The sequence below is a fragment of the Python bivittatus genome, unplaced genomic scaffold (assembly GCF_059951505.1).
Source record: "Python bivittatus isolate LINGU-HERP-01145 unplaced genomic scaffold, Pbiv_v1 ctg000330_np1212, whole genome shotgun sequence".
Taxonomy (NCBI): domain Eukaryota; kingdom Metazoa; phylum Chordata; class Lepidosauria; order Squamata; family Pythonidae; genus Python; species Python bivittatus.
In genome coordinates this window covers 59,305,727-59,331,123 of record NW_028277058.1, presented here as the reverse complement: position 1 = coordinate 59,331,123, position 25,397 = coordinate 59,305,727, and the positions used below count along the sequence as shown (strand labels likewise).

Here is a 25,397-nt window from a genome sequence, read left to right as displayed (position 1 = left end):
GCATCATAAGCCAGAATTCCTCTGAATGCAGGTTTGTAAGGATCAAAAATGCTGCCCAACTGCTCCCAACAGGCACCTCCCACCAATCACAATCAGGGAATTTTCATCTTTATGTCTGAAAAGACCAAGATCATAGCTTGTTGCTCTCTTAGGAAGCCTGAAAAAATCTAAAGTTAGTCCAAGCAATCTAGCAGTATTTATAGCACACTTATTCTGGTCTGCAACACAAGAAATTTAGTCCATCATGCTATCCAAACAGCCTTTAGACACAGTAGTGATAGTAAATCATAACAGAGTTTGAAATTTAAAAACCAGTCATACACAACAACGTTAAGGAAAAGCAGCTAGAACAGATGTCTACCCCAAACAGTAGACTGGCATGAAAAACACTGTAAGCAAACCAATTCAAATACAGCATTTTCTCCCTCTAGAGAAACAGCCATGAAAAATCAGGAAAGCATCAGCAGTTAAGATTTGATCTTCCTGCACAGTCATGCTGACAGATCTCTTTTGCAGAAGCCAAGAGACTCATCACTCAGATCTTCTGTTTTCCACATAAGTTGCTTGAAGAAAAAAAATCATTACATCAAAATTAGCCCCTCGCCACTTACTATCAGGAGAGTTGCAGGATTTGGCAATGGGAAGGGAACCATCTAAATTGGATTGGCCTGACTTCCAGGGAAGCAACGGCGAACTGAAGACAGCTTTGCTTTCAGCGGAGCGAACAACCACAGCAGAACGACGAGCCAACGAACAGATCGGCACCTCGAAATTCCTCCTTGGGCAAAGGGGAGGACTTGGGATCACCATAGGGTTCCTTATAGAGGGTCCCCACAATGAGACCATGTAACAGTGGTTTCCAGCAGGTTTTGGAGCTCTGGGGGCTGGGAGTCAGCTGGCCCAGGCCATGGCTCAGAGCCTCCAAAGAGACACTGAGTCTGCCCACTTCCTCTCTTAATCATTTCTGAAAATGGCTTGTAAATTGCTTTTTGGATACTAAGAACCTTCAGAAAGACAAGTTTTATTTCATTGGGTGATTTTTTCTTCAATCCCCAACAAAAGAAGTTTCATGTAAGTTTAAGAACTTAAAGATTTTTTTTAAAATTTAGAAATAAGCAGCAAATGGGTGATTTGAACGTTGATTTTGGAAAGGTATAAACAGACAAAGGGGCTAGATTGACTGGAAATAAGGTTTTGAAATTAACTATAAGGATCCTTCCTGGGGGTTGTTTAAAATCCTATTAAAAATATATGAAGATCTTGAAGTTAAGTGTAAGAAATCTTTCCACGGGAAATGGTGTCGATTTGAGCAAAACATGATAAAAGGAGACCTTGAAAGCTCATTACTAGAGGCAACCAGAAAGAACTAAAGATTACAATGAAAGGCAAAGACCCACTAATACAGAATGGAGAAAAGTATTTTAACTCTGGAAGATTTCAAGGGTATTTGGCAACAATGTACTCAGAGCTTTCTCTTAAGATTGTCTGATACTATAAAAATGGGTTTTAAAGAAGAGATAGAAGAGGATACAACTGAGAATCGGGCTGTTTGGAATTTTAAATTTAAAATTTAAAAATGATAGAATACAAGAATGATATTGACAAAGATGCTACACAGGACTTACAAATTAATCCAGCTGATGTTTTAATAGTTAAAAGAGACATACAAATAATAAATCAGAAGAGTGACTTGGATATGCGACTTCAACACAGAAGAGTGACTTGGACAACTTTATTTTGGACTTAAAAGAGACCAAAATGTGTTAGACTTATGAAGGAGTTTCTGAGAAAAGATAAGAGAGGATGAAAAGAAATCAGCTTTTGGGACATTACTTAAAAGGAATAAACATCAAGGTTTTTAAAACCAAAAAGAAGGATTATAAAGTCAGTTTGTTCAATCAAAGTTAAAATGTTTTTTCTTCTACTAGTTTTTTATGGATTTTTCTTGAGCAGGACTGAATGACGAGACCTTAAAGATTTGCTATTAGATAAGATGTGAGGAGAAAATATTTTTTTGTTGTATGATTGGAGAAAGTGATGGGTTATGATGTTAAAATTGAAAGAGTTAAATTTGTGAAGGAATTTCTGAGAGGACACGAAGAGAAAATGATAAGAAATTAATTTGTGGGATATTATTTGAAGGGTTTAAAGATTAAGATTTTCTGTTAACTCTTAATGGAATTTTTAAATTAAATTTAAACAACAAGGTTTTATAGGTTTGCTTATAGATATAAGATAAAATATGGGAAGAAGAGATTTTTTGTTGTATTTTTAGAGAAAATGATAAGTTACTGTGTAAAGTAAAGGGAATTAATTTACTTATTTAATATTATATATATTGTTATTTCTGGTAACTCTTAATGGACTTTTGGTGATTAAGATTGAATGAAGAGGTTTTATTATTTACTAATAGATAAAAGATGAGATATGGGATGAAGAGATCTTTGGTTGAAATGTTAGAGAAGGTGAAAAGTTACTGAAATCGTTTGTATTTGTCCTGATGAAGAGGGAAGTCATTTCTTTATATATTCTTTTTTCTTCTTTCTTTATATATATTTTTTTCTTTTTCCTCCCCCCCTTTTTTTTCTTTTCCATTTGCACTTTTTCTTCTTTCTTTTTTCTTTCTATATTTTTCTTAGTTTGCAGAGATAAAAACTAATACAAACTAAGAAAAATATAAAAAGTTATTAAAGTTTTTATTAAACTTTAATAAAAATTATTATTCAATTGAATTGGCCTCAGGCTTGGGACCCTGTTCATTAATTTGTGAGCATTGATTTTTCTCGGGGTTAGGGAGAGACAGACCCTTGAATTCTTGATAAATGCTTGCATTCTGGAAAATTTTCAAATATCACCATTAAGATAATTCTGCTTTTGGCATTTCTATCCTATGATTCCATGAATGTTCTTGCCAGGCAGAATATAGGCTGCCTGGAAGCCTTAGGAATGGATCCAAATATGAAGTATTTAACCAGTGCCTGTGAAACAGCTGAGATTCAACAAAACCATTTAAAAAAAATGTCCAAGAGGAAGTCCAGCAGTTGTCCAAGTTTCCCTTTGCATATTTTCTGGACATTAAAAAAAAAAAAAAAGGAGGGGGGATGTATGGCTGACAGCCAATAGCCATTGAAATTATCCAGTAAGTGCATTCTGAAAAAATAGCAGGCTGCTATGAATAAAAGGGAGAAAGCCTTGAGGTTGTTCCCCTCTTTCTCTCCACCCAATCATGTCCTCTGTCTAACACTATGTCAAATTATGATGTGGCCTGTGACATTTTAAGTACAAGCATGAGGCTATCCTCATTTTTCCAAGATGGTTATGCAAAATCAGAACTTCTCACAAATTCACTTTCTATTGGCCAATTCAGCCAAAGAAATGCCAACCGGAACCACCAGGCCTTCAAGGAAACGTGGAGGAAGAGTTTGTGTACAAGCTGTCCGAGTCTTTGCCAATGTGTAAACAGCAACATCATTATTTGTCCTCAGTTTAGTTCCAATCCCAGTTGAAAACAGCAGCATTTCTTTGGTTAAAGGTTATTCTGCAGTAATCTGAGGACATTGCTCAAGAAACCCACTTCTGTCCTCAAAGGTGGCTGCAACAGAGTGAAGAGCCATCTCACTCACCAAAATCAACAAAGGGTGAAAGAAGAATCCATCCTCCTTACAGATACACTTTGGAAAATCCAGAGGTCACAACAGAACCCTGAATTAAATTAGCAGAAGCCCATAAAGTCTGACCCTGCTTAACTCTGTTGGATCATAGCCGGCAAGAGGTCACTGGTGGACAGGACAGTAATATCTCCAGGAGCACAGAAGTGAATTTATTTCGCTCAGGAGCATTTTAGGTATAGGGATACAGCATTCTGGTTCACTGGGTTGAAAAGTGAAATACGAAGGACAGATTGTATCGCCTGTCTCTTTAGAGCAGAGGTCAGCAACCTTCTGCGTAGGGGCCAGAGGCCATGCTGCCACCACTTCCTCCTCCTTCTCCACCTCATGGCTCGCTCTCACCAGTGCCAGATGGGGGACTCGTAAAGCCATCACAAAAACGGCTGCCCAAGGAGGTGGCAAGCGCTCATAAAAGCATCTGAACAGACAGCTGCTCTATCCCTCTCTCTGGCAGGCCAGGTGGACATATTTCTTTCAGGGACTATGGGCTAGATGATTTCTGGTGGCAGACCACATCTGGCCCAGGGCCCATAGGTTGCTGACCCCTGCTTTAGAGAGATAATACATTATGCAAGCAAATCAATCCTCAAATTATCATATTTTGGACACATTATGCAAAGATCCAGCTCTGTTGAGAAGTCCATAATGCTGAGAAAAGTGGAAGGAAAGAAGAGAAAAGAACAACCAGCAGCAAAGTAAATGATTATAGCAGCAATGGGTATACCATTTGGTGATCTGAAAGACCTGGGTGGGGACTGATCACCCTGGAGAAGATCGACCTATGCAGTGGCTAAGAGTCGACATCTTGATGCCACACGTATTATGAACATATATTATCAACATTATGAACCAGCTGATGCTTCCTTTTATTTTATTATTTATGTTAGAAATGTGCATCTCACTTTTTAAAACCCAGTTTTTCCAGGAAAGCTTAATATCACAAGACAAAAATGTTGAGTGATAATTAAAAAGATCCAATAAAAGCATGCTAATTAGGGTGCAGACTGAATGTATATATGGACTAGATTTAATATCTTAAATAATTAAACTAGTTTAATTATTAGTATTATATGGATCATTTTCTTTTTATATTTTTATTATACTATAACTCTTGTATTACTCTTCTGTCCATTTGTTATTTTCCACCAACAAATTTTTGATAGATAGATAGATAGATAGATAGATAGATAGATAGATAGATAGATAGATAGATAGCAACCAGTGTAGTTAAAAAAAAGTTTCAGTGCAGCAGATACAGTGAAAATTAGCTTATAATATGTTTAAAAACCTATTTGCCTGGCATCTAAAAAACTATCAGGCCAGTGCCAGGCATATCTTTTTGAAAAGATGCCTCAGAGTTGGGACTACCCCTAGATGACCACTCATCAAACCACAACATGGAACGGTATCTAACCATGATTTCTGAAGGTGGGAATAGCCCTCCAATCAACACCTATCATCCAAACTTTCCGTAAGCTTTGAAGATGGAGCTCCTTCAGAGGGCCTTTAAGACCATCTTTTTGCTGATATTAACTGGGATCGGCACCAGAGTTGTTCTTTTAACATTTATTTGATGGCTGTATTTATTTTTATATTTTATTGGGTGCTAGTTTTAATTGTTTGTAAGGTACTGGGTGCTGATTCCCATAATGGCAAACTATAAAAATAACAATAAATAAATAAATAACAATAAATAAATAGCTATGAATTTCATTCTTGAGAGGGAATGAAAAATGTTTAGGATGGGGATTGTGAAACCTTGCATACCCTTGTCACATCTACCAGCCAGGTTTATGCGACACGGTAAGCTAAGCTAAAATAAGGAAGGGCATTTTGTGATTTCAAATGTTCTGAGAGTCTGGCCACTGTCTTTGCATGGTGTGAAAATCAGATTGTCCCATTAAGTCATAATGCAGTTTATCTACTTGATGGCAGCATGTTACGTGAACATAGCAAACCAGGTTTATGGTTAAATGTATCCAATTTAACCTAAACTGGGTGTAACTTATTAAGCATACAACATATGTGCTTCTTCTGTCTTGCCCACACCTAGAGGGGGAACAATGATACAAAATGCACACCCACAGAGCCTGTACAGTACATTATGTGGAGGTGCAAGAATGCTTATGTTCCATCACCATGAATTCAAGGAGCTTGTCCTAGTTTTTGGAGCAAGAACTGGCCCCAACCTTCTCCCAGAGTCATTCATCCTAGAGGAAAACTGCTAAATGTCTCACAGCAACTGTATTTGGAAAGAGCTATTCCCTGAAAACAAACCACTCTTAACTCTGTGGGTCGCCTCCCATTGTTTTTATCACTTAGCAACCCCACCGAACACAACTTTAGAAGCTATCCACTGCAGCCGTAACATCAAAAGTCATCTGATTATTAAGAATTGTGGCAGATCTCTTAGGAATAGACAGACAAAACTAGAGGTGTTTATAGGAAGTCATAAAGGGAAACCCATAGCCTCTGGCTATCCTATCCATCTAGTACCACTCTGCTTATACACTATATACATGACTATTTTTCATGTGACGAAAATGATAACGCAGCCAGGTCCTAGGATCATACAGAACGGCCCTATAGCAACATGAGAGGCTAATAAAAAATAAACAGAAAGGTTTCTACTCTGTTTGGTTTTGAGTTGTCAGCCACCCACAGTGCAGAAAAATGGCAAAGCCAAGAGTCAGAATGAAGCCAACAGTACACAACACAAATTCTAGATCACAGGCAAGTAAGCACAAGCCAAAATGTCAACAAACTCCAAGAAGTCCTCCACAGCAGTCTTCCCCAACAGATCACCCTCCAGATCCACTTGGACTGCAATTTCCAGAATTCCCTCCACAGGATAGTACATTCCCAACATAGCAAGAGCCCAAATACCCATTAATTCACCAGCTCCCTAACTAGACCATCAGAAATACCTCCTGCCTTCCTCCCATCCCCTAACGCTTGCTGTACTTACCATTCACAGCTTTTTCTATCAACTCTTCACAAGCGTTGAAGTCTCCCTTCAAGACCAACTTCTCGTGAAGATCCGTCAACATGGGATGTTCCAGAGCAATCTTGGTTTTCTTCTGCAGGGACTCAAATGCTTCTGTGTAGTTGTGCTGGCGAAAGTGCTTTAAACAGAGGCGAATAGCTTCCTGTTCACGGTACTACTGGAACACAAGAAAACCTATGAGAACAGCACTGAAGATCTTCTTGCTGATATCCTTGTGGACCTAAGCTTAGATCACAGGGAAATCAAAGACCTTGGGAGGAGGTGCTAACAGAGTAATATATGGGTTTACAGAGCTATCCTCATGAGTCTTTTGAGGTATCATTAACATCCTTTGAATCCAAGAGTTCTTGTTAGCAATTTTTTATCTGGAAAAATCAAAAGGTCCCATGCTACTTCCAGTCCATACTTTTTAATCCCAAAGTAACAGACAAGTCCTAGAACTCAAATATTGTTAAACTGCTCTTGCTTTAAACACTTTGTGCCAATCATCTACAGAAATGTTTCAAAACTGTCTTACGTAAGATTAAGATATATTCAGCTAGTTAGACTGGTAATAGCTTTCCAAGACCGTAGGGAGTAGTTTTTCCATAGTATCATGCACTCCATTTTTCTTTTTATTCAAAAAATAAACATTTGGTCAACAAGCTTATAATATCAAAGAAGGTAACTTTCCTACAAACTTTGTAGGAGGAGAGCCATGTAAGTCAATGGTGGCCAAAAAAAAAAAAAGGAGGGGCAGAAGGAGTGCGGTAACACCTTTTCTCATCAACAAATTTGATTCAAAGATACAAGCTTTTGCTGCAGCTCACAAAAGCTTATGCCTTTGAATAAAATCTGTTAGTTGGAAAAGGTGCTACAAGACTCCTTCTGCTTTTTTATCTTATGAACATGTATGCACTTCGATTTTGAAATATGTACTTTCAATAAACAGCCGTGTTGGGCAGTGTTGAGTTTCAGGGTTTAATGGCCTTGGTCTAGACAACAGATTTCCTGACATTTCGCCAGCAACTGTGCTTCGCATCTTCACAGGAAAGGTGGTCTGCTACACAAACCACGGGCAACTGAGCAGAGGCTGGCTGGGCTCCTGTCTTTATAGCCAGGTGACCTAATTTCCATTGGTCTTTGGCTGAGCTGGCTTCCGACTGGTACAGGTTGGTGAGGACTGGTCTCTTTGTCTGCGCCAAATCCTGATTGGTTGTTTTCATGGTGTTGGTTCATAGTGCGTAGCAGACCATCTTGCCTCTGAAGATGCCAGCCACGGTTGCCAGCAAAATGTCAGGAAATCTGTTGTCTAGACCATGGTCACTAAACCCTGAAGCTCAACATTGCCCAACAGATGCTGGCCAAGGAAACCTACACCAGTAAACAGCAGTGTATTTTTCAAAACAAATTCATACCCCACCCCGCCAAATTCAGAGTTCTTCCAATCCCAATCAAATCCAAACAACATGCTTTTCTTTCCAGCACAGACTGAACTTAAATCACATCAGTCAAAACCATGGTTTCAAAATTACCAGTCAGGAAACGTCTATTACTCAGTATTTGCTAATAATAGTGGCTTCTTACTGTTTGTTAAGTATAGCAGTGTTCAACCTCTTCCAGCCAGTGGTCATACTTAGAATTTTAAGAGCATGTTAGCAGTGTTTTCATAAATTGCTTGCCATGGTGGATATGGCCAATGACAAAACACCCATATACCAGAAGTGGTGGGCTGCAGCCATTCACTACATGATTTTCTAGGAAGGCCTCTAGGGTTACATGGGACCCACAGTGCCTTACAGCATGCTACTTTCTCAATATTTAAAATTTTAAAATTTAGCAAGAAAAAAAAAGTATAGATAGAGAAGGCAGCTTGGCACCATCCAAAGTCAGTAGACATGCTATGGCCAATGGGCTCCACGTTAGGGACCCACATATAACCTTAATATATTCAGAGGCAGGTGGGGGTTTGAACTCAGTTTTGTAACTTACACAACAAGCAAAAGTGCACACGCTCACTCGCTCTCTCTCTCATACTCAACATCCACATATCTGGAGCCGTTTCATACACAGGCCTACCTTGCTATACCAATTGAGACAGGGCTGAACCACATCTGGATCATCAATGCCGTTGAGTTCAACATACCAGATGCTAAAATTGAAGCTGGGACCCCAGGACAGGAGTGGAACTGAAGAAAGGAGGACAAAGAAGTTACCTCATCCTGAAATATGGATTCCTACTGACCACAGATGACCCGTCTTGCCTCGGTGTTCTCTGTCATGATTCCTTCTAGGCAACTTAACAGCTCCAGCCCATTCAAGAATGCAGGACAAAGCGGTAGCTGTTTGCGTATGTAATTACCAGAATGGTAAGATTTGTTGTCTTTATATCCTTTTCTATTGCATTTTCTCATTCTGGGAATAAGGTTCCAAATCCAGTAGGCCCTTCACACAAGAGAATCTCAATGACCTTTAGCCAAATTTTGTTCATGGTTGACCTGTGCCAACAGGGGCCAGCTTATTTTCAAAACTTTTATGCAAGAAATCATCCCAACCTTTTGAAAGAGCTATCTGTCCCTTCCCTGAAGACTGGGAGAAAGAGAAAAGTATGTCAGAAGGAAAAAAGAAGGCAAAGAACAAATAAGTGTCGCTACACCATTTGGCTCTGCTCCAACCCATCTCACCCATGATTTGGCCCTCAGTAGATTACCCTGAATCAATACATTCCTCAACAGCCTAGATCAGTGGTGGATTTCCCACTGAAGGAGGGTTTCAAAAGGGGCCTGGATGGCCTCATGTCCAGGAAGGTTTAGTGGACTTCTACAATGAGCAAGGGGTTGGACTAGCTGATGTGAACCATCCCTTCCAACTCATATCTTCTATACTTCCACACTCTGATGGAAGGCAAAAGATAATCCACCATACTATATTCCAATGGAAGCAAGTAATAAAAGGCTGGCTAGTTAACAAGCATGAGTCATGCAATGGGAAGTCTGTGGATGGAGTCTGAAAGCTAGGGTTCTCTTTGAACACATCCATTTGCATGTTTCAACCCAAGAATGTATATGTTGAAATAGTTAATTCTAGAATCAGCCTGGAAAATAACTATGGAAAATTCACTAAAATCACATTTTTGAAATATGATATAGTGCACCTCTTCAACATCAATCCACATTAGAAGTTTATATTCAATATACACCATTCCACCATCCAGAACATGGAAGTTTGGGAACCGAATCCTGGAAAACAAACTCAGATCCTTAACCGTCTTCCACTGAATCTCCCTTCCATAAGAACTGTAAGATCAAGAAAGGGGAACAACACACTAACCTCCTAGAACAAAGAGTAAATTAAAATTAAGCACTTTCTAATAACAAAAGCCAGCTCTGCCAGAAAATTAAGATGCCTTCCATTACGGTGGAGCTTGTATTTCAAAAGCATCTGATATTGCTTGCCCTTTAGCAACAAAACACAAAGTACCTCACAGCAGATGCATGAGCACTTGAAATAGAAATGAAATCTAATGAATGCCAATAGCATTTCAAATAATGCACTACTTATACAGCTGTGCTACTCAGGCAGTATAAATCTGAAATAATGGAGCCATAACATGTGGAAAATTCCAATGCCATTTGTTACACAAATTGGTGTGTAGGCAATAGACAATCATTTAGGAGAGAAGAAATTACGTTCTTGACACTGTCCCTTTGATCTCTGTGAATAAAGCATTGCGTTGGCATTAAAGGAAAGGGCCACTGGCAGTGCTTATATTGGCCAAGTTCCCAGTTTGGAGCTGGACAGTGTTAACACTAGAAAACTGAAGCTTGCAATATCTTTAAGTGTCTGCTTGAAGATATGTCTAGAGCAGTGTTTCTCAGCCTCAGCAACTTTAAGATGTGTGGACTTCAACTCCCAGAATTCCCCAGCCAACACTCTGGCTGGGGGAATTGTGGGAGTTGAAGCCCACACATCCTATACTTGCTGAGGTTGAGGAACACTGGTCTAGAGGTTAGCAATAAATAGTGGAGTTAAAATATTTCCACATTAGGGAAATTTATCTTTGGGGGCAGGGTCTCATCATGCTCCAGGTTAGGCCTTTAAGAGCGGACCTGCTAGCATACACAAGGCTTTCCATTTCTTCCCAGTCAAGGTGGTCTCCTCTGGTAAATGGTTCTCCCAACAGATTGCCTGGAACCATTCAGAGGGGACAATGCACTTGATGCATCAGACTGCTGAAGCAGCTTCTAAAGGCTGCAGGCAACTCCTGACGTTTCCACCCTTGTTTCAACCATGAGTTTCAAGTTCTGGGTAAACTCTGGGTTTCCTCCAAAGCTTATTAAGGGATACTGATATGAAGAAAAGTAAAGGCAAATCAGCTTCTCTTAAAAGGAAAAAAAAAAACTGCACACCATTACAAAGTTTTTTTTCCCCCCTGAAATGTTCAAATGTCCTAGAGCAGTGTTTCTCAACCCCAGCAACTTTAAGATGTGCGGACTTCAACATGCTGGCTGGGAATTCTGGGAGTTGAAGTCCACATGTCTTAAAGCTGTTGAGGTTGAGAAACACTGCTCTAGAGTGCTCAGAGTTCACAGGAAGCACTCATGGGGACAAATGCCAGCACAACATGGACATTTTATTGATCTTTAGGGCAGCTCCTATATTTTCTAAAATGCACAGGGGTGCCACTGCAATATCCGCAGCTGACAAGAAAAAAATGGGAAGGGTTCCCTTAATATGGCAAGTCAGTAAGTACAGCTATGCAGGGCTTCAGCTTGATTCCCAAAAGTGCTCTGGTGTGTGCAAGAGCAGTGAGCAAAACCTCCATCTGTAACACCTTAAAAGCAGCCATGCAATCACCTGGAAACCCTTGGCTAAAAAACAAAAAAGCTTAAATGTAGTGATAGTATAAATCTAGGCACCTGAGCGTTCCAGCCAACAGTTCAAATTATTACCACAGGATGGCAAAAAGTAAAACATCTCAGCTTATATTATCAGCCTGGCCTACAGCTAAACATCTATCAACAGGCATAGTAACCTTTTGCAGCCACATCAATTTCACAGAGCAAGAAACAGAAAGCAGATGAAAAACGCCTCCCATCGGACCAACCAGGTTTGAAACTCAAAACAAGCTTCTGAACTGTTACCATTTCTTCAAGTCTTAGTAACAAAGAACAGCTTCTCTGAACGCTCAAAAGGGGAATCTGCCCATGGGAAACAGTTCGCAAAAGAGGACCGTTCCCTTGTACCAATATTTTAAATGCAAGGATGTGGAATCAGAAGACAACAGGCTGACAACCATTTTACGAGCAGCGATTTTGTCCCCTTTAATTCGAGGGAGATCGAATGAAATTCTCCTCTTCAATCCACCGAGCTCTGCTGCAGGAGGAGCTCTGCCAGAGGACTGAATATTCACTTCCACTGAATATTCAGAACCCTTCTCATACATGCCTGGAAATCAGCTACTCCCCATGTAAGTTTTGTACTGTCAATTCTTTAATCCAAAAATGATAAAGAAGAGGAGAAGCTTGAGAAGAAGCTTGGGAACAAGGCACGAAGATGTCAGCTCTGTCCAGCTTCCCTCAATCCTAGAGGTATATTTCCTCTGAACCTAGGAAAGCTTATGTCCAATTAAGAAGGCTCGGATGCTATAGGAGAACATTACTGGGCCACCTTGTGCTAGGCTACTAATTTCTAGACAAAAGAGCCATCCTAGTGAACAATGGATGGAAAGCGAAATCGAAAAAAACAGAAAAATTAAAAGAAAACATCGGGGTCCCCAGAACCTTTTTCTCTGAAAAAACTGGAAACAATGAACACTCTTGGAAAGACCAACGACACTACAAAAACTACAATGAAATATGTAAGACAAAATGCAATAAAAGAAGACAGTCCTATATTGCTATACTTTCTTGCTCCCAAACGTTTTCTACTAACCTGTAATACGAAGACTTTTATCTATTCGTTGAAAAAAAAAGTTGACTTTTATTCTGTATATTATTAAACTGTGAACTGCTTAGAATCCACCATGACCGAGGTGGCATAAATCTTCATAAATCATCTTCATTCTGCACCTCAGAGCACCAGAATTCCAATACGCTGAAGCCAAGCGGTGAAATGCCGTTCTCTAATGCACAGGCAAGAAGCATTTCTGCCTCGCCGAAGTCTATGACTTACTTTTTATCTAGAAGCCAGACTATCTGCTCTGGATGAGGAATGAAAAGAACCCAAAGGTGTGCCAAAAGGAAGATTTAAAAACATTTTAAATTGTTCAGTTAGTAAACATGATTGTCTGAACACTTGGATTTTAATACAAGTATCAAAGTGATGACTGTGTAGGTAAACCAAGTTATAGATGGTATTTTAAGTTCTGAAAACAGCAAGGTGAACTTAGATCACAGTAAGGGTGGTAAGAAAAAGATTTCCAATTTTTTTTTGTTTCGTTTTTTTTTTCCCCTGGGGGAAAAGGGATAAAAAAATTTTTTTTTCCATGGCTTCAGAATTTTTAAAAACTCTGCATCTTAAGCAGTTCATATTCGATTACAGCAACCTTTCTCAATTTGGTGATCTCCAGCTTGATTTCAACTCCCACAAACCCTTGGTCTACTTGGTCTATCCTATATTGCCTGAGAAAAGGAAAGGATAAAAAAAATTCTCGGTTGTGTTTTCGAGGGGAGGGGAGGGGAGGGGAGGGGAGGAGAGGAACTATTCACCTCTACCCTGGAGTCCAAATTTCAACACTCCAATTATCTTGACAAGCTACTGCTTCTGCTGAATGTAGTATTAAATTCTAAATAGGACCTTTCAATCTAAACTCCAGCCTCAGACAAGAAAGAGTCAAGAAACAAAAAGGGGAAGGAATGAACATTCAAAAATATAAAACAGAATCAACAGGCTAAAAGCACAAGGAATTAATAGCCATGATATAACACAAGATGGTTAGTGGGGTCCAAACCTGTCGTGTCAATGGTCTTAACCCAAAACAGATGCAACTTAGATATATTAGCTCAGGATGAGAAGAACTTCCAAGCTCATATTTAACAGACAGGACCACCCAACAATCAGGATGCAAAACAAATCAGATGCCTGTGTTTTGTTAAACAAATCCAAATCCCTCAACCCAAAGACACCTGCCAAAATTGCATCACAAAATTTCCAACAGAGATACTCATTTGCATGCAACTTCCCCCTTAAGACCCCAGAAAGGTCAGAAACGTGTGGCTTCCTTGAGATGGTTGTGCAACCTTAGTGTCTACTGATGTTTATCTTTACCACATTAAACTAAAGTAAGATCTTGCACATCTACCACAAGTTAGGACTGTTATTTGGAAAGGAAGAGAATAGTTCTTCATGTATTTATTTAATTAAATGTATACTCCCCTTTTCTGCTTACATATGCATTCAAGGTGGCATACAATGATTAAAACAAAATGCAGAATATGACAATAAAATCAATACAATTAAAATTAAGTGTTCAAAACTTGTTGAAAGAGATGCATTTCTAGCCTTTTCCTAAAAGCCAGGAATAGAGCTCCACAGAGCCTCCTCCCTGTATTAGGCACCTGAGTTTCTGCTGATCTAAATATCCAGGCAGGTTCTTAAATACTTAAAATATTTATCCCCCCTTTTCAATTTCCGGTGACTATTTAGACAGTGGTTTATATTTTCTAACTGCTTCACACACATCACAGAGTGAAGCCCACTTTCCCCAAATGATGGTATCTAATGGATCTTTTTTTGTAGTACCATAGTCCTCCTTGTGTGTGAAAGCAGCCTTCCGCAACCAGAGACCCTCCTGGGTTGGACTAGCATTCTCAGAATTCTCTCCCAACATGGCAATTATAGTACAAGTAGTCCTCACTTAACGACAATAGGGACCAGAAAATTTGTCACTAAGCGGGGCAGTTGTTAAGTGAGGCATCACATGACCGCACCTGATTTTACAATTTTTGTGGTGGTCATTAAACAAAACACCATGGTCATTAAGTGAAGTGTGTGGTTGTTAAGTGAATCAAAATAACAAAAAAAGGTCACAAATGGCAATCATATGACCATGGGGGGGCTGCAGTGGTTGTAAGTGTCGGCACTAGTCGTAAGTAGCTTTTAGCATCGTCATAACTTTTTTTAGTGACATAACAGTCTCTAAATGAACAGTTGCTAAGCGAGGACTACCTATATAGCCTATCTGGAGGATAAAAACTGGGGAAAAGTGTCCCAGAGGCTTAAATTTGCAATATGGTGCTGGTTGCTCAAGGGTCATGAGACAATGCAAACTGAGGTCCTATCACTAGTTTGTATGCTAAATCCCATTGACAATCACACAAATAAAGAAATCTCTCCACTGAAATGGCCAGCAGGATGCTCCCAGTCAATGCCACAGAGCAATTTGCCAAGACAGAAAGGGACTGCAATACAGGAAGCACAACATCATAACAAGCAAGAGTAAGAGATGGAAGCACTGAAAAAGGCAGGAAAACAACTATAGATTTACCTATCTTAATAAATCGACAAGGGAACATCTGCTCATCAATTTTATGCTTCAAAGTAAATGTTTCTTTGTTATAGTCATTCTTTAAGCCACTGTAAAGGAAAAAAACATGTAAGATTATTCAAGGTGACCAAGAATTTGAAGTGAATGAGTAGACAAGTTTCATATTTGATAAGCAGGCACCTATAAAAGGCCATTAAGGAGCAGAAGGCCACCACCATGCCTTTTGCCAACTAGGGCAACTTTCTTTTCTGTACATCACTTCCTACATTTAAGTTAGAATGTCAGGTTTGAACATCTTGAAGAGTCGATATATCAAAAATCAATTTGGAACTTAAATTTTAATTTGAACATTGATAAATCAAAAATCAATTTGGAAACATTTTTCAATCTCTATGTATTTTCAATCTCTATGTATCTCCAGTATTTTGAATACATGGAGCAGAACCCAAAGGTAACAGAAATAAGGCACAACTTTCAATTCCCTTACGGGAACTCCCATCATCATCCCGACCCTCATCATCCACAAGTTATCTGAAAGCCAAACGGCCAAGTCTTGGTTTATGTTCCCTGCTGTTTATTATGGCATTAGGGTCGCCAGGTTCATATAAAAAAGGTAAACATACTCCACACAGTAGCGGGCAAAAGGATGAGATTCTTTCCTAAAAACATTAAACCAGACCTTCAGCTTTCTTAGTCTACTTACGACAGGAATCAAAGACATGGAAATGACCATCTTACCTTGACAAAAGATCAGTCATGTTTTCTTCATTCATTCCACCAAAGACTTTAAATTTTTTTAAATTACAGACGTGAGTCTTCTCGTATTTTCCAAATGTGATACTCTGAACTACGGCTGGTCTTTCAAGTTTCAAGATCAAATACTAGAAGGGGGAGAGGAGAAAAGATGTACGTGGGTCTTTGTCTTACCCTTGTCAGACAACAATGCGAAAACATCTGGAAGTAAAGAGAACTTTAAAACGAAACCAGCGAAGCATGTTGTTGTTTAGTCGTTAAGTCGTGTCCGACTCTTCGTGACCCCATGAACCATATTGCGCCAGGCCTTCCTGTCCTTCACTGCCTCCCTGAGTTTGCTCAGTTTCATGCTCATTGCTTCAGTGATGCTATCTAACCATCTCATCCTCTGCCGTCCTCTTCTCCTTTTGCCTTCAATCTTTCCCAGCACCAGCGAAGCATAGATTATTTTAAGTGGATAACTTAATTCTCCGTATTACTTTGTGGAACTTGGGGACTGGCAAGGAGCTAATCAGCTAATTCTTGTCCTCTAATGAAGGTGTGGTCCATGCATATGTTTCCAAAAATCTGCCACACATCATCTTTTTAGATACAAATTTATGAAAGGATTCCTTTTGTACTTTTAGGGAAAATGGTCGTTATCCTTATGTTGTTTTGTTTTTAATACATACAGTTCTTTACATCTGGTTGGATGGCTTGTTTATGCTTTTTTCCAACCCTTATGTTATTGTTACATTATCTTATATATTATTTTAAATACTATGCATGCTGTATTGTGGGTGAAGGTTGGTCTCTACATTATACACACTTACACACACAGAAACAAACACATTATACCTACATTTTAAAAAAATAATTGAATAAATCATGTATGAACAAACCCAAAGTACGTTGACAGGGCCCAAGGTTTGAATATAACCCCAATACATCCCTGTGGCAATTTAAAGATCTGTAAGGTGAAATTTTATTCCACTTACTTTAACGTTCAGCTTCCCTATAAAACTTACTTCTCATTATGAAGCACCTGATTTTTTGTGGTTTTATCGTTATTTATTGTATTGGTTTGATGCTATGTTTCATTAACTGAGCATGTAATTGTTTAGTGTTGGGTTATAAACCAGTGTGGGTTGGCTTGTCAAGATTATGGGAGCAGAAATATGATAATAAATATAGTAAATCAATAAAGACTCAAAATAAATTGCAAGATGTGGAATTCTACATGGACAAATCAGTGGACCATACTGCACAATAAAAAGAAACATAATAGACGCAGATAGTCCTACTTGGAGATAGATGCATTACCTTTTCTTCAACCATCAGTGCTCCTATGAATATGCAGCCCAACAATTACCGCCTGACTTTCCCATTCAAAAAACATGAAATTCCTTGCTCTACAGATTGCCAGTTACCATGAATCTGAAAATGACTTGGTAGGCCAAACCTCCAGATTCACATGATGTCTTGCAAGCTCCAGGCTAATAAAAAAATTGCTTAATACTCTCAAGACAATGTCAATACCTCATTATCACACTTCTAACTATTCCATAGAGTAATTTCTGCCAAGAGGAACTATTAAAGACCATCTGGTAAACGCATGGAGGAAGCACAGAACATGATTACTTAGCTAGTTATATTTAGCTGAAATTTTAAGTTAGAAGATGCATTTTCCTTAGTGCTCAACCTCTGCCAACAGCCGAGATGTTCTGCGCATCAGAGCCTGGGATTCCAGATGGCAAAGGAAGGGAGAAAAGCAAGTGGACCTTTCACTCCACGGAATCCAAGTAACTTAAAGCTGCTATTCGGATAAAGAAACTTTATTATTTCCTGTATTATTTATTTATTATCATTATTTCCTGTATTACAACAAAAAAACAAATAACCAGAATACAGAAGTTGGTTCATGCACAGCTGGGGGGGGGGGGGGGACCAGGTAGGAAATGGCCTAAAAAGCTGTTCTCTAAAAGAATCCAAGGATTCCTTTTAGATTATGGTGAGCTATGCCCACAAGATATGAAGAGCTTCTTCTGGGTTTTCATCACCAGTGAAAGGCAAATATCTGTGTAGAAAGTGCTGGGAGTATAGCTGTATTGGGGGGTGGGGGTAGAGGGGAGCTCTTGATCACTCAATGAAAAATCAGGAAGAATACTAGCTCAGCAAGTTGAGTGTTTTCATTATCTATACTAGTGTTTCTCAACCTGGACAACTTGAAGATGTCTGGACTTCAATTCCCAGAAATCCCCAGCCAGACACTTTGGCTAGGGAATTCTAGGAATTGAAGTCCAGACATCTTCAAATTGCCAAGGTTGAGAGACACTGGTCTATACACTAATGCCCAGAGAATTGGAAATAAACAAGGTGAGCTTGAACTCTTCGTACAGGAAGACGAATATAATTTAATAGGCATAAGGGAGACCTGGTGGGAAATCTCCCCTAATTGGAATATAGTTATGAAAGGGTATAATTTGTTGAAAGGGAACAGAAGCAAGAGCAAGAGAGGAGGAATTGACTGACTGAGGAGGACCCGAAGACTCGCTTTCCAGAGTCACAGCAGACATAACTCACCTCTGCAGAGTTTCCAGACTTGTTCGTGCAGAGTCCCCAATACCAGCCCTTGGGTTCACTACTGCAGAGTCGCAACACTTAATGAGTCCCCATGACCCTCACAAGTTCTGGACTGGAGAGGAGAGGGTGGCCAAAAGGATAGAGATGTGGGGAGATAGGTAGATGGGAGGAGTTCAAGAGGAGGCAGAGGAGGCAATCTCTTACCTTACCGGGGCTCAGGAGTGGGAGGAACCAAGTCAAGAATGGCTTGGATTGGGGTGGGTCCTCACCTAATGACTGGTGGGATTCGGTTAACGATGGCAGTGGGGACTGCCAGGATTGCTGTCACTAAGTGATGCAGTCACATGACTTCACGCTTTACAACCACATCACTTAGCGGTAGAAATTCCAATCCCAATTACTGCTGTTAATTGAGGACTACCTGTATATACATTTGGTTGGTTATGCTACATAGGAAAGATAAAGAAAATATTGTAAATCACAGCATGATCCTTATACTGGAATGCCTTTGATAAGTGATTGGGGGGATGGGGGGGTGACCTTACACTGGTGCCCCTGCATTCCTTCACAGCATAAGAATTATATCCTGCTATTTGCCATCATCATGTTCTATAAAAAATACCATTTATTGTATCTGCATACTTCCTCTTTCAACCATCATCTATCTATATACTACTAAAACTCTCATGTCTGTAACCTTCAACAGGGTGAAATGGTGGGTCATAGGGCAAAAATTTTTGAACCAAGGTACCTCAAATGGGCTAACTTACAGAATGCGTCCAAAATCTGGGACCCATTACTCCTGTGGGATTGAAATTTGGGGAATTTGTGGCTGTTTCAGCACTACTGTGATGCTGTGCCGACACGGTCAGCCCAGGTCATATCATCATGGGCGTATTCCCAACCTCTTTCCCACATCCCTCTGTCCCCTGTGCCCAATTGGCTAGTGGCAAGGCTCAATGGGTGAGTGGTGATTGCCTGCTTTGGAGCCAAGACTGAAATTTGAAATCTCTTAACAGCTGTGGGTGTTGAGGGAAGGATGAGGGAGCAACCTGGATGCCTACTGGTGACATCTGGCTTGGGGTACAGCTGGCTTGGAGATGCCAGTGGTCAACAGGTGAGCCCTCTTCCTCCCTCGAGGGAGGGGGCCCTTGGGGACATGCTGGAATGGGGAGCGGAGATGCAGTTTTCCTCACAGTCTGCAGCTCCCTTTGTTCCACCTCCCTGTAGCAAAGTGACAGGCAGTTCTGCTGGTCAGCTGAGGAGGAGGAGGAGGGGCTTCACCAGAGCTCTTGTGAGGGTCATGAGGGGAGGGCAAATGGCGCAAGCCTATAATGTATGTAGGGAGGGAGGGAGGAAGATTTCTGACACTCCCTGCCAGCTTCCCACAAGCAAAGTCAATGGGGAAGCTGGCAGTAAACTGCAAGTCACTCACACTCCCATGTTTTTTTTGCCCTTGGTCATTCTGTTTCTCCGTTTGGGTAAGGAATTATCTCTGAAACGATGACCCAACGGGTCACGGGTTGTCTAGTCATGTTGTATAAACAATACCATTTATTGTATCTGCATACTTCCTCTTTCACACCATTCCATTCACGCTCTAAGGAAGGACCACAGTTTGGTTTTTGTTATCAGTCTCCACTCCAGGTCACAGCACTAGCCTTTATTTCAAAGTGCAATTTTACTACAGCTCTGCTTTAAATCATGAATGGGCTACAGTACTTCTAAATAATGAAGGGAGTAAATAAAGTATAAATGAGTTAAACCTCCACTTATTCATACCTGTTCCAATCGCTCAGTTTGGCAGTGATGCAGAAACCATTTAGGTTAAATAGGTGGAAGAATAATTAAAAGCAACAACGTTTTGTGAGTTTGCTACTCCGCATCCAACCAAAGAGAAAATGGGGGTGTAAATGTGAAAAGCAAACTGCACATACATTAAAAAGGCATGAAGTGGCCCTGATAGGGAACTTCAATTATTCAAACCTCTCCTGAGAAACAGCTTGCTGAGCATGGTTCTTCCAGGAAATTTCTGACCTGCCTTAGTGACAACTTCCTCCTTCAGTGAGTAAAGGAAATCACAAGAGAATTAGCTATCCTTGATTTGATACTAACCAATAGGGAACCCTAATGGCAGAAAGTGAAGAAGAACTAAAGAGCCTCTTGATGAGGGTGAAAGAGGAGAGTGCAAAAGCTGGCTTGAAACTCAACATTAAAAAAACTAAGATCATGGCATCTGGACCCATCAATTCCTGCAAATAGAAGGGGTAGAAATGGAAGCAGTAACAGACTTCATTTATTTGGGCTCCAAGAGCACCGCAGACGGAGACTGCAGCCATGAAATTAAAAGACGCTTGTTCCTTGGGAGGAAAGCTATGGCAAGCCTAGATAGCATATTAAAAAGCAGAGACGTCACCTTGCCGACAAAGATCCGCATAGTCAAAGCTATGGTTTTTCCAGTAGTAATGTATGGCTGTGAGAGCTGGACCATAAAGAAGGCTGAGCGCCGAAGAATTGATGCCTTTGAACTGTGGTGCTGGAGAAGACTCTTGAGAGTCCCCTGGACTGCTAGGAGGTCAAACCAGTCAATCTTAAAGGAAATCAACCCTGATTGCTCATTGGAAGGATCGATAATGAAGCTCAAGCTCAGATATTTTGGTCACCTAATGCGAAGAGAGATCTCTTTGGAGAAGACCCTGATGCTGGGAAAGATTGAAGGCAAAAGGAGAAGAGGACGGCAGAGGATGAGATGGTTAGATAGCATCACTGAAGCAATGAGCATGAAACTGAGCAAACTCAGGGAGGCAGTGAAGGACAGGAAGGCCTGGTGCAATATGGTTCATGGGGTCACGAAGAGTCGGACACGACTTAACGACTAAACAACAATAGGGAACACTTAATTAAAGAAATGGAAATAGCAGGAACATTGGAGGAAATAACTGCATGATGCTGGAGTTCCTGACTCCAGTTTTAGATTCTCTTAAACTATAGTTACACATCCCTTGGACTTACAGTAAATTCAGAGCAATGACAAGTACAATCCCATGGGAAAAGCAGCTCAAAATGGGTGGGAGTTCCAAAGAAATGAAATATAAAAAACACAATTGCAAGGAATTTCACTGAGGAAAAAAATTAAAGGATAAGAGAAGAAGCTAATATGACTGCAAAAGAAGCTTAAAGGAGCTTTTGAAGATGGCAGTAACAGAAGGAAGAGTTTCTCTTATTCTGGCTTAGTATTTTCAGAGAGGACGATCTATATTCCATCAGGCAATTGTGAAGAGCAGAATAAAGACACAGAACTGAACTGACTGACAGAAACACAGTCAGAGGATATCAATTTAAAGAATTCTAAGCCCCAAGGCCAGATTAATTGAATCACATGGCAAGTAGACAGCCATATAAATTGAATAAATAAATAAATAAATTCCATCTTGGGGAAAGAAATGTGCTGATGGCCTGGGCAATCCTTTGGGTGTTATATTTCAGAATCCTGGGGAATGGATGACTGGGCAAGAAAGAATGTCCCTGTCTTCAAAAAGGATCTAGCAAACTATAGACCAGTCAACCTGACATTAATACCCGGGAAGATTCTACAACAGGTTATAAAGAGTTAAATCTGTGAAGACCATGAAAAGGATAAATTACTACAAGTTATCAGTGTTTGTCAAGAACACCATCTGACAGATTAATCTTAAGTCATTTTTCGTTACATCATTTCCTTACTAGATTGTGGAAATGCTTTAGACATAATATAACTTGTTTTCAACAAAACACCTGATAAAGTGCCCTTTTAAAGATAAGCTGAATGGTATGACAGTTAAATGGTGCCAAAATCATACTCAAATAATTGTCATCAAGAATGAGGTACTGAACACTGGGCAATGTACTCTTGAATAATGTTAATAATCTTGAGGAAGCGGGAGCAATACTTCTCAGTTTTGCAGAGAACCCAAAATTGGATGGAACAGCTAACATTCTAGAAGACAGAAATAAAACTCAAAACCATCTTGATGGGTTAAAAAACAGGCTGAAAGTAACAGTTAAATGTATGCACATGTAAATTCTTCACTTAAGATACAAAGCAAATGGACAGGTATAGAATGGGGTATTGGTAATGCTACACATTTTTAAAGAAAAACCTGGAATTGTAGTTGATTACAAACTGAATGTAAATCATGCGGCTGCTAAAAAGGTAAGTACAGTTTTAGGCTACATCAGTGGACATTTAGTTCCCAAGTCATGAGATGTAGCAGTTCTACTTTCTTCTGCTTTGGTTTGTCACCAGATGAAGTACTTGGCCCAGTTGTGGGAACCACACTTTAAGAAGGATTCAGAGGAACTGGAACACGTTCAGAAAAGGGCAATAAAGAAGAATGGAGGAATAGACCGTAAGTCTTAAAAAAGAGACTAGTTGGGCATGTTTAGCCTCAAGAAAAAAAAAACAGACTGGGGATATGACAACCTTCTTCAAAATATCTGAAGGACATCACACAGAAGAAGACTGTCCTGCTCTTCACCCAGTACTTTGCCAAGGGTGACTTAAGCCCCCTTCTGGGTAATGTGGGTTTGCTTGGTTGTTTCTGACATCTTTTGTTCTTTTTTATTATGGTTTATTTTACTGTTCTGTGTGTTTTTAACCTGTGAACCACCCAGAGTTGCTGGGAGTCAGGCAGTTTAAAAATTTAATATGATACAATAAATGAAATAATAATTGTTCCATAATGTAAGACCTGGAATAATGGTCTTAAGTTACAGAGAAGCAGTTGAATGTTAGGAAAACCATCCAATAGTAAGAGCGGTACAACAGCAGAATCAATTATTCAGAGAAGCAATGCCTTGTGCTAAGATTTACCATATACGTAACCTCTCAAATAGGGCTTACTCCCCTCCATTTTTTAAAAGCTTTTTATAAAAAATATCCCAACTGTCCAAAATCTCACATGATATCAAGGTGCTCTTTCAAGGTAATTTTGCTTATTTTTAATTATTTAAATTCTTTTTAGACACCAACGGCACCATTCTTAATCATGCAAAGGTGCCTGCCACGTAAGAAGGTCAGTGACTCCTGGCTCATTTTCTCTAAAGCAGTGTTTCTCAACCTTGACAACTTTAAGATGTGTGGACTTCAACTCCCAGAATTCCCCAGCCAGCCATGCTGGCTGGGGAATTCTGGGAGTTGAAGTCCACACATCTTAAAGTTGCCACGGTTGAGAAACACTGCTCTAAAGGCAGAGCAAGGTTGTATAATAAGCATCAAGAGCTCACACAGATCTAGTTAGATAGTATTTACAAGTTTAATACCAACTTACTGTTCAAACTGAAAATTAATATAAACCGAATGGTCATACAATGTAACATCTATTCAAATTAATCTGAATGACTTTATGTTGGCTGTGATCAGGATTCAATACCAACGCGCAATTAAAACTTACCTGTGGAGGGTAGTTGCTTTCAGAAGACCACCGTGAAGATTGATCGTTGGGCTTATCTACTAAAATGTTCCTAGAAACACACACACACACAGAGAAAGAGAGAAAGAGAGAGAGATGTAAAAAAAAAGTTGATAATATGCAATCATTTTTGAAAGTCCCATTTCAACAAAGCATAACAGGCTGCCTGATCATACTTATCTGGTGCCTCTGTTAGCAGGGAATGATTAAACCAGCTAGAAAATCTCCAGTGCTGGGTTATGTCCAAATCAGGATTCAAAGCCTGCCATACTCAGGTAAATCAGAAAAGGGAAGCTCCCCACAACCTCAAAAAACCCAACCATAAACAAATGTAAACAAACCAACAAGCCAGGAATTCTGGTACAAAAGTGAATTCTTGATAAACAGCACCAGAGGTTTCTTCTTCTGTTTTATTATCTGGGTAGCCAAAAAAGTCAACAGGAAAATTAATGCAGCTCACTAGGGTTTGATTTGGGAGAGGGACCTCAGAATATGCAGACCAAGAATACAGCATCTCCCAGGAACTCATTAAACCAGTGTTTCTCAACCTTGGCAACTTTAAGCTGTATGGACTTCAACTCCCAGAATTCTGGGAGAATGGCTGGCTGGGGAATTCTGGGAGTTGAAGTCCATACAGCTTAAAGTTGCCAAGGCTGAGAAACACTGCATTAAACTGTCATATCTTCCACATATTTTGAATAACTCTTATGAATCAAATCTGAAACGCTGCACAGCCCTATTGCTCACTCCCGATATTGCAGAACGGTGGCTTATTACATACCCCTGCCCCATTAGGAAGAAAAATTGTCTTGCTCCTGTACGTTCCTTCATGAAACCTAACCACAGCGATACTTCCCAGAGTCCATTCTAAATGAACATGAAGCCATTTCTTTTCTTCTTATACCACTGACCATCCCAATCCGATTCTCATCATCTCCAAAAGAAGCTTTGGTTCCATTCATGCTCTTCCTCAACATACAACAGCTTCTAATTTTTTCCCAGCTATGCACTGTTAATAACCCAATAATAGGCATTTTAAACATGGAAAGAAATAGTACAGGGGTATCCCAAATAAATTCACCTTTTTGACGTATGCACCCGTATAATGGCAGCCTTTGTTCACCCTTGGGGTTTGCAAGTACAAAAAGGAGAAATTGCCAGCACAGCAATTCTACTTTACAAGAGCCTTCCAAGATCAGAGAACCACCACTTTACTCATTGCAGGCAAATACAGGGAATCAAATGTGTATTCATTTATATTTTCAGTCTTGAGGCAAGCTATATTAAACTAGGTGGTCATCTGGAACTGTTTCTGCGCAGCTGGAATATACATATGCATTCTTGCATCTGAGACTCAAAAGCTTTTACCAATCTAAAATAACGTTAGAAATGAAAGAAAGATCAATCTGAGATGCAAGCATATGTGTGCCAATTCACAAGCAACCCAGCCAATCTTTTTTATTTCTCTTTTTCCAAAACCGAATAGTCTG

General features: G+C 39.8%; 1 protein-coding gene across 2 annotated transcripts in view; it reads right to left on the bottom strand.

The window, feature by feature from the left end:
• MKLN1 (muskelin 1) overlaps positions 1 to 25,397 on the bottom strand; it is a 103,315-nt gene that overhangs the window by 61,161 nt on the left and 16,757 nt on the right. The window contains exons 2-6 of one of the 2 annotated variants that reach the window (XM_088141421.1): positions 23,890 to 23,959; positions 15,881 to 16,023; positions 15,143 to 15,231; positions 8,734 to 8,843; positions 6,637 to 6,829 (exon numbers count right to left, since the gene is read on the bottom strand). In XM_088141421.1, coding sequence (XP_087997547.1) covers positions 6,637 to 6,829; positions 8,734 to 8,843; positions 15,143 to 15,231; positions 15,881 to 16,023; positions 23,890 to 23,959 — 605 coding nt within the window. Of the gene's footprint in view, positions 1 to 6,636; positions 6,833 to 8,733; positions 8,844 to 15,142; positions 15,232 to 15,880; positions 16,024 to 23,889; positions 23,960 to 25,397 lie in introns of those variants that run through there. The other variant, XM_007427177.4, reaches the window with a different exon arrangement.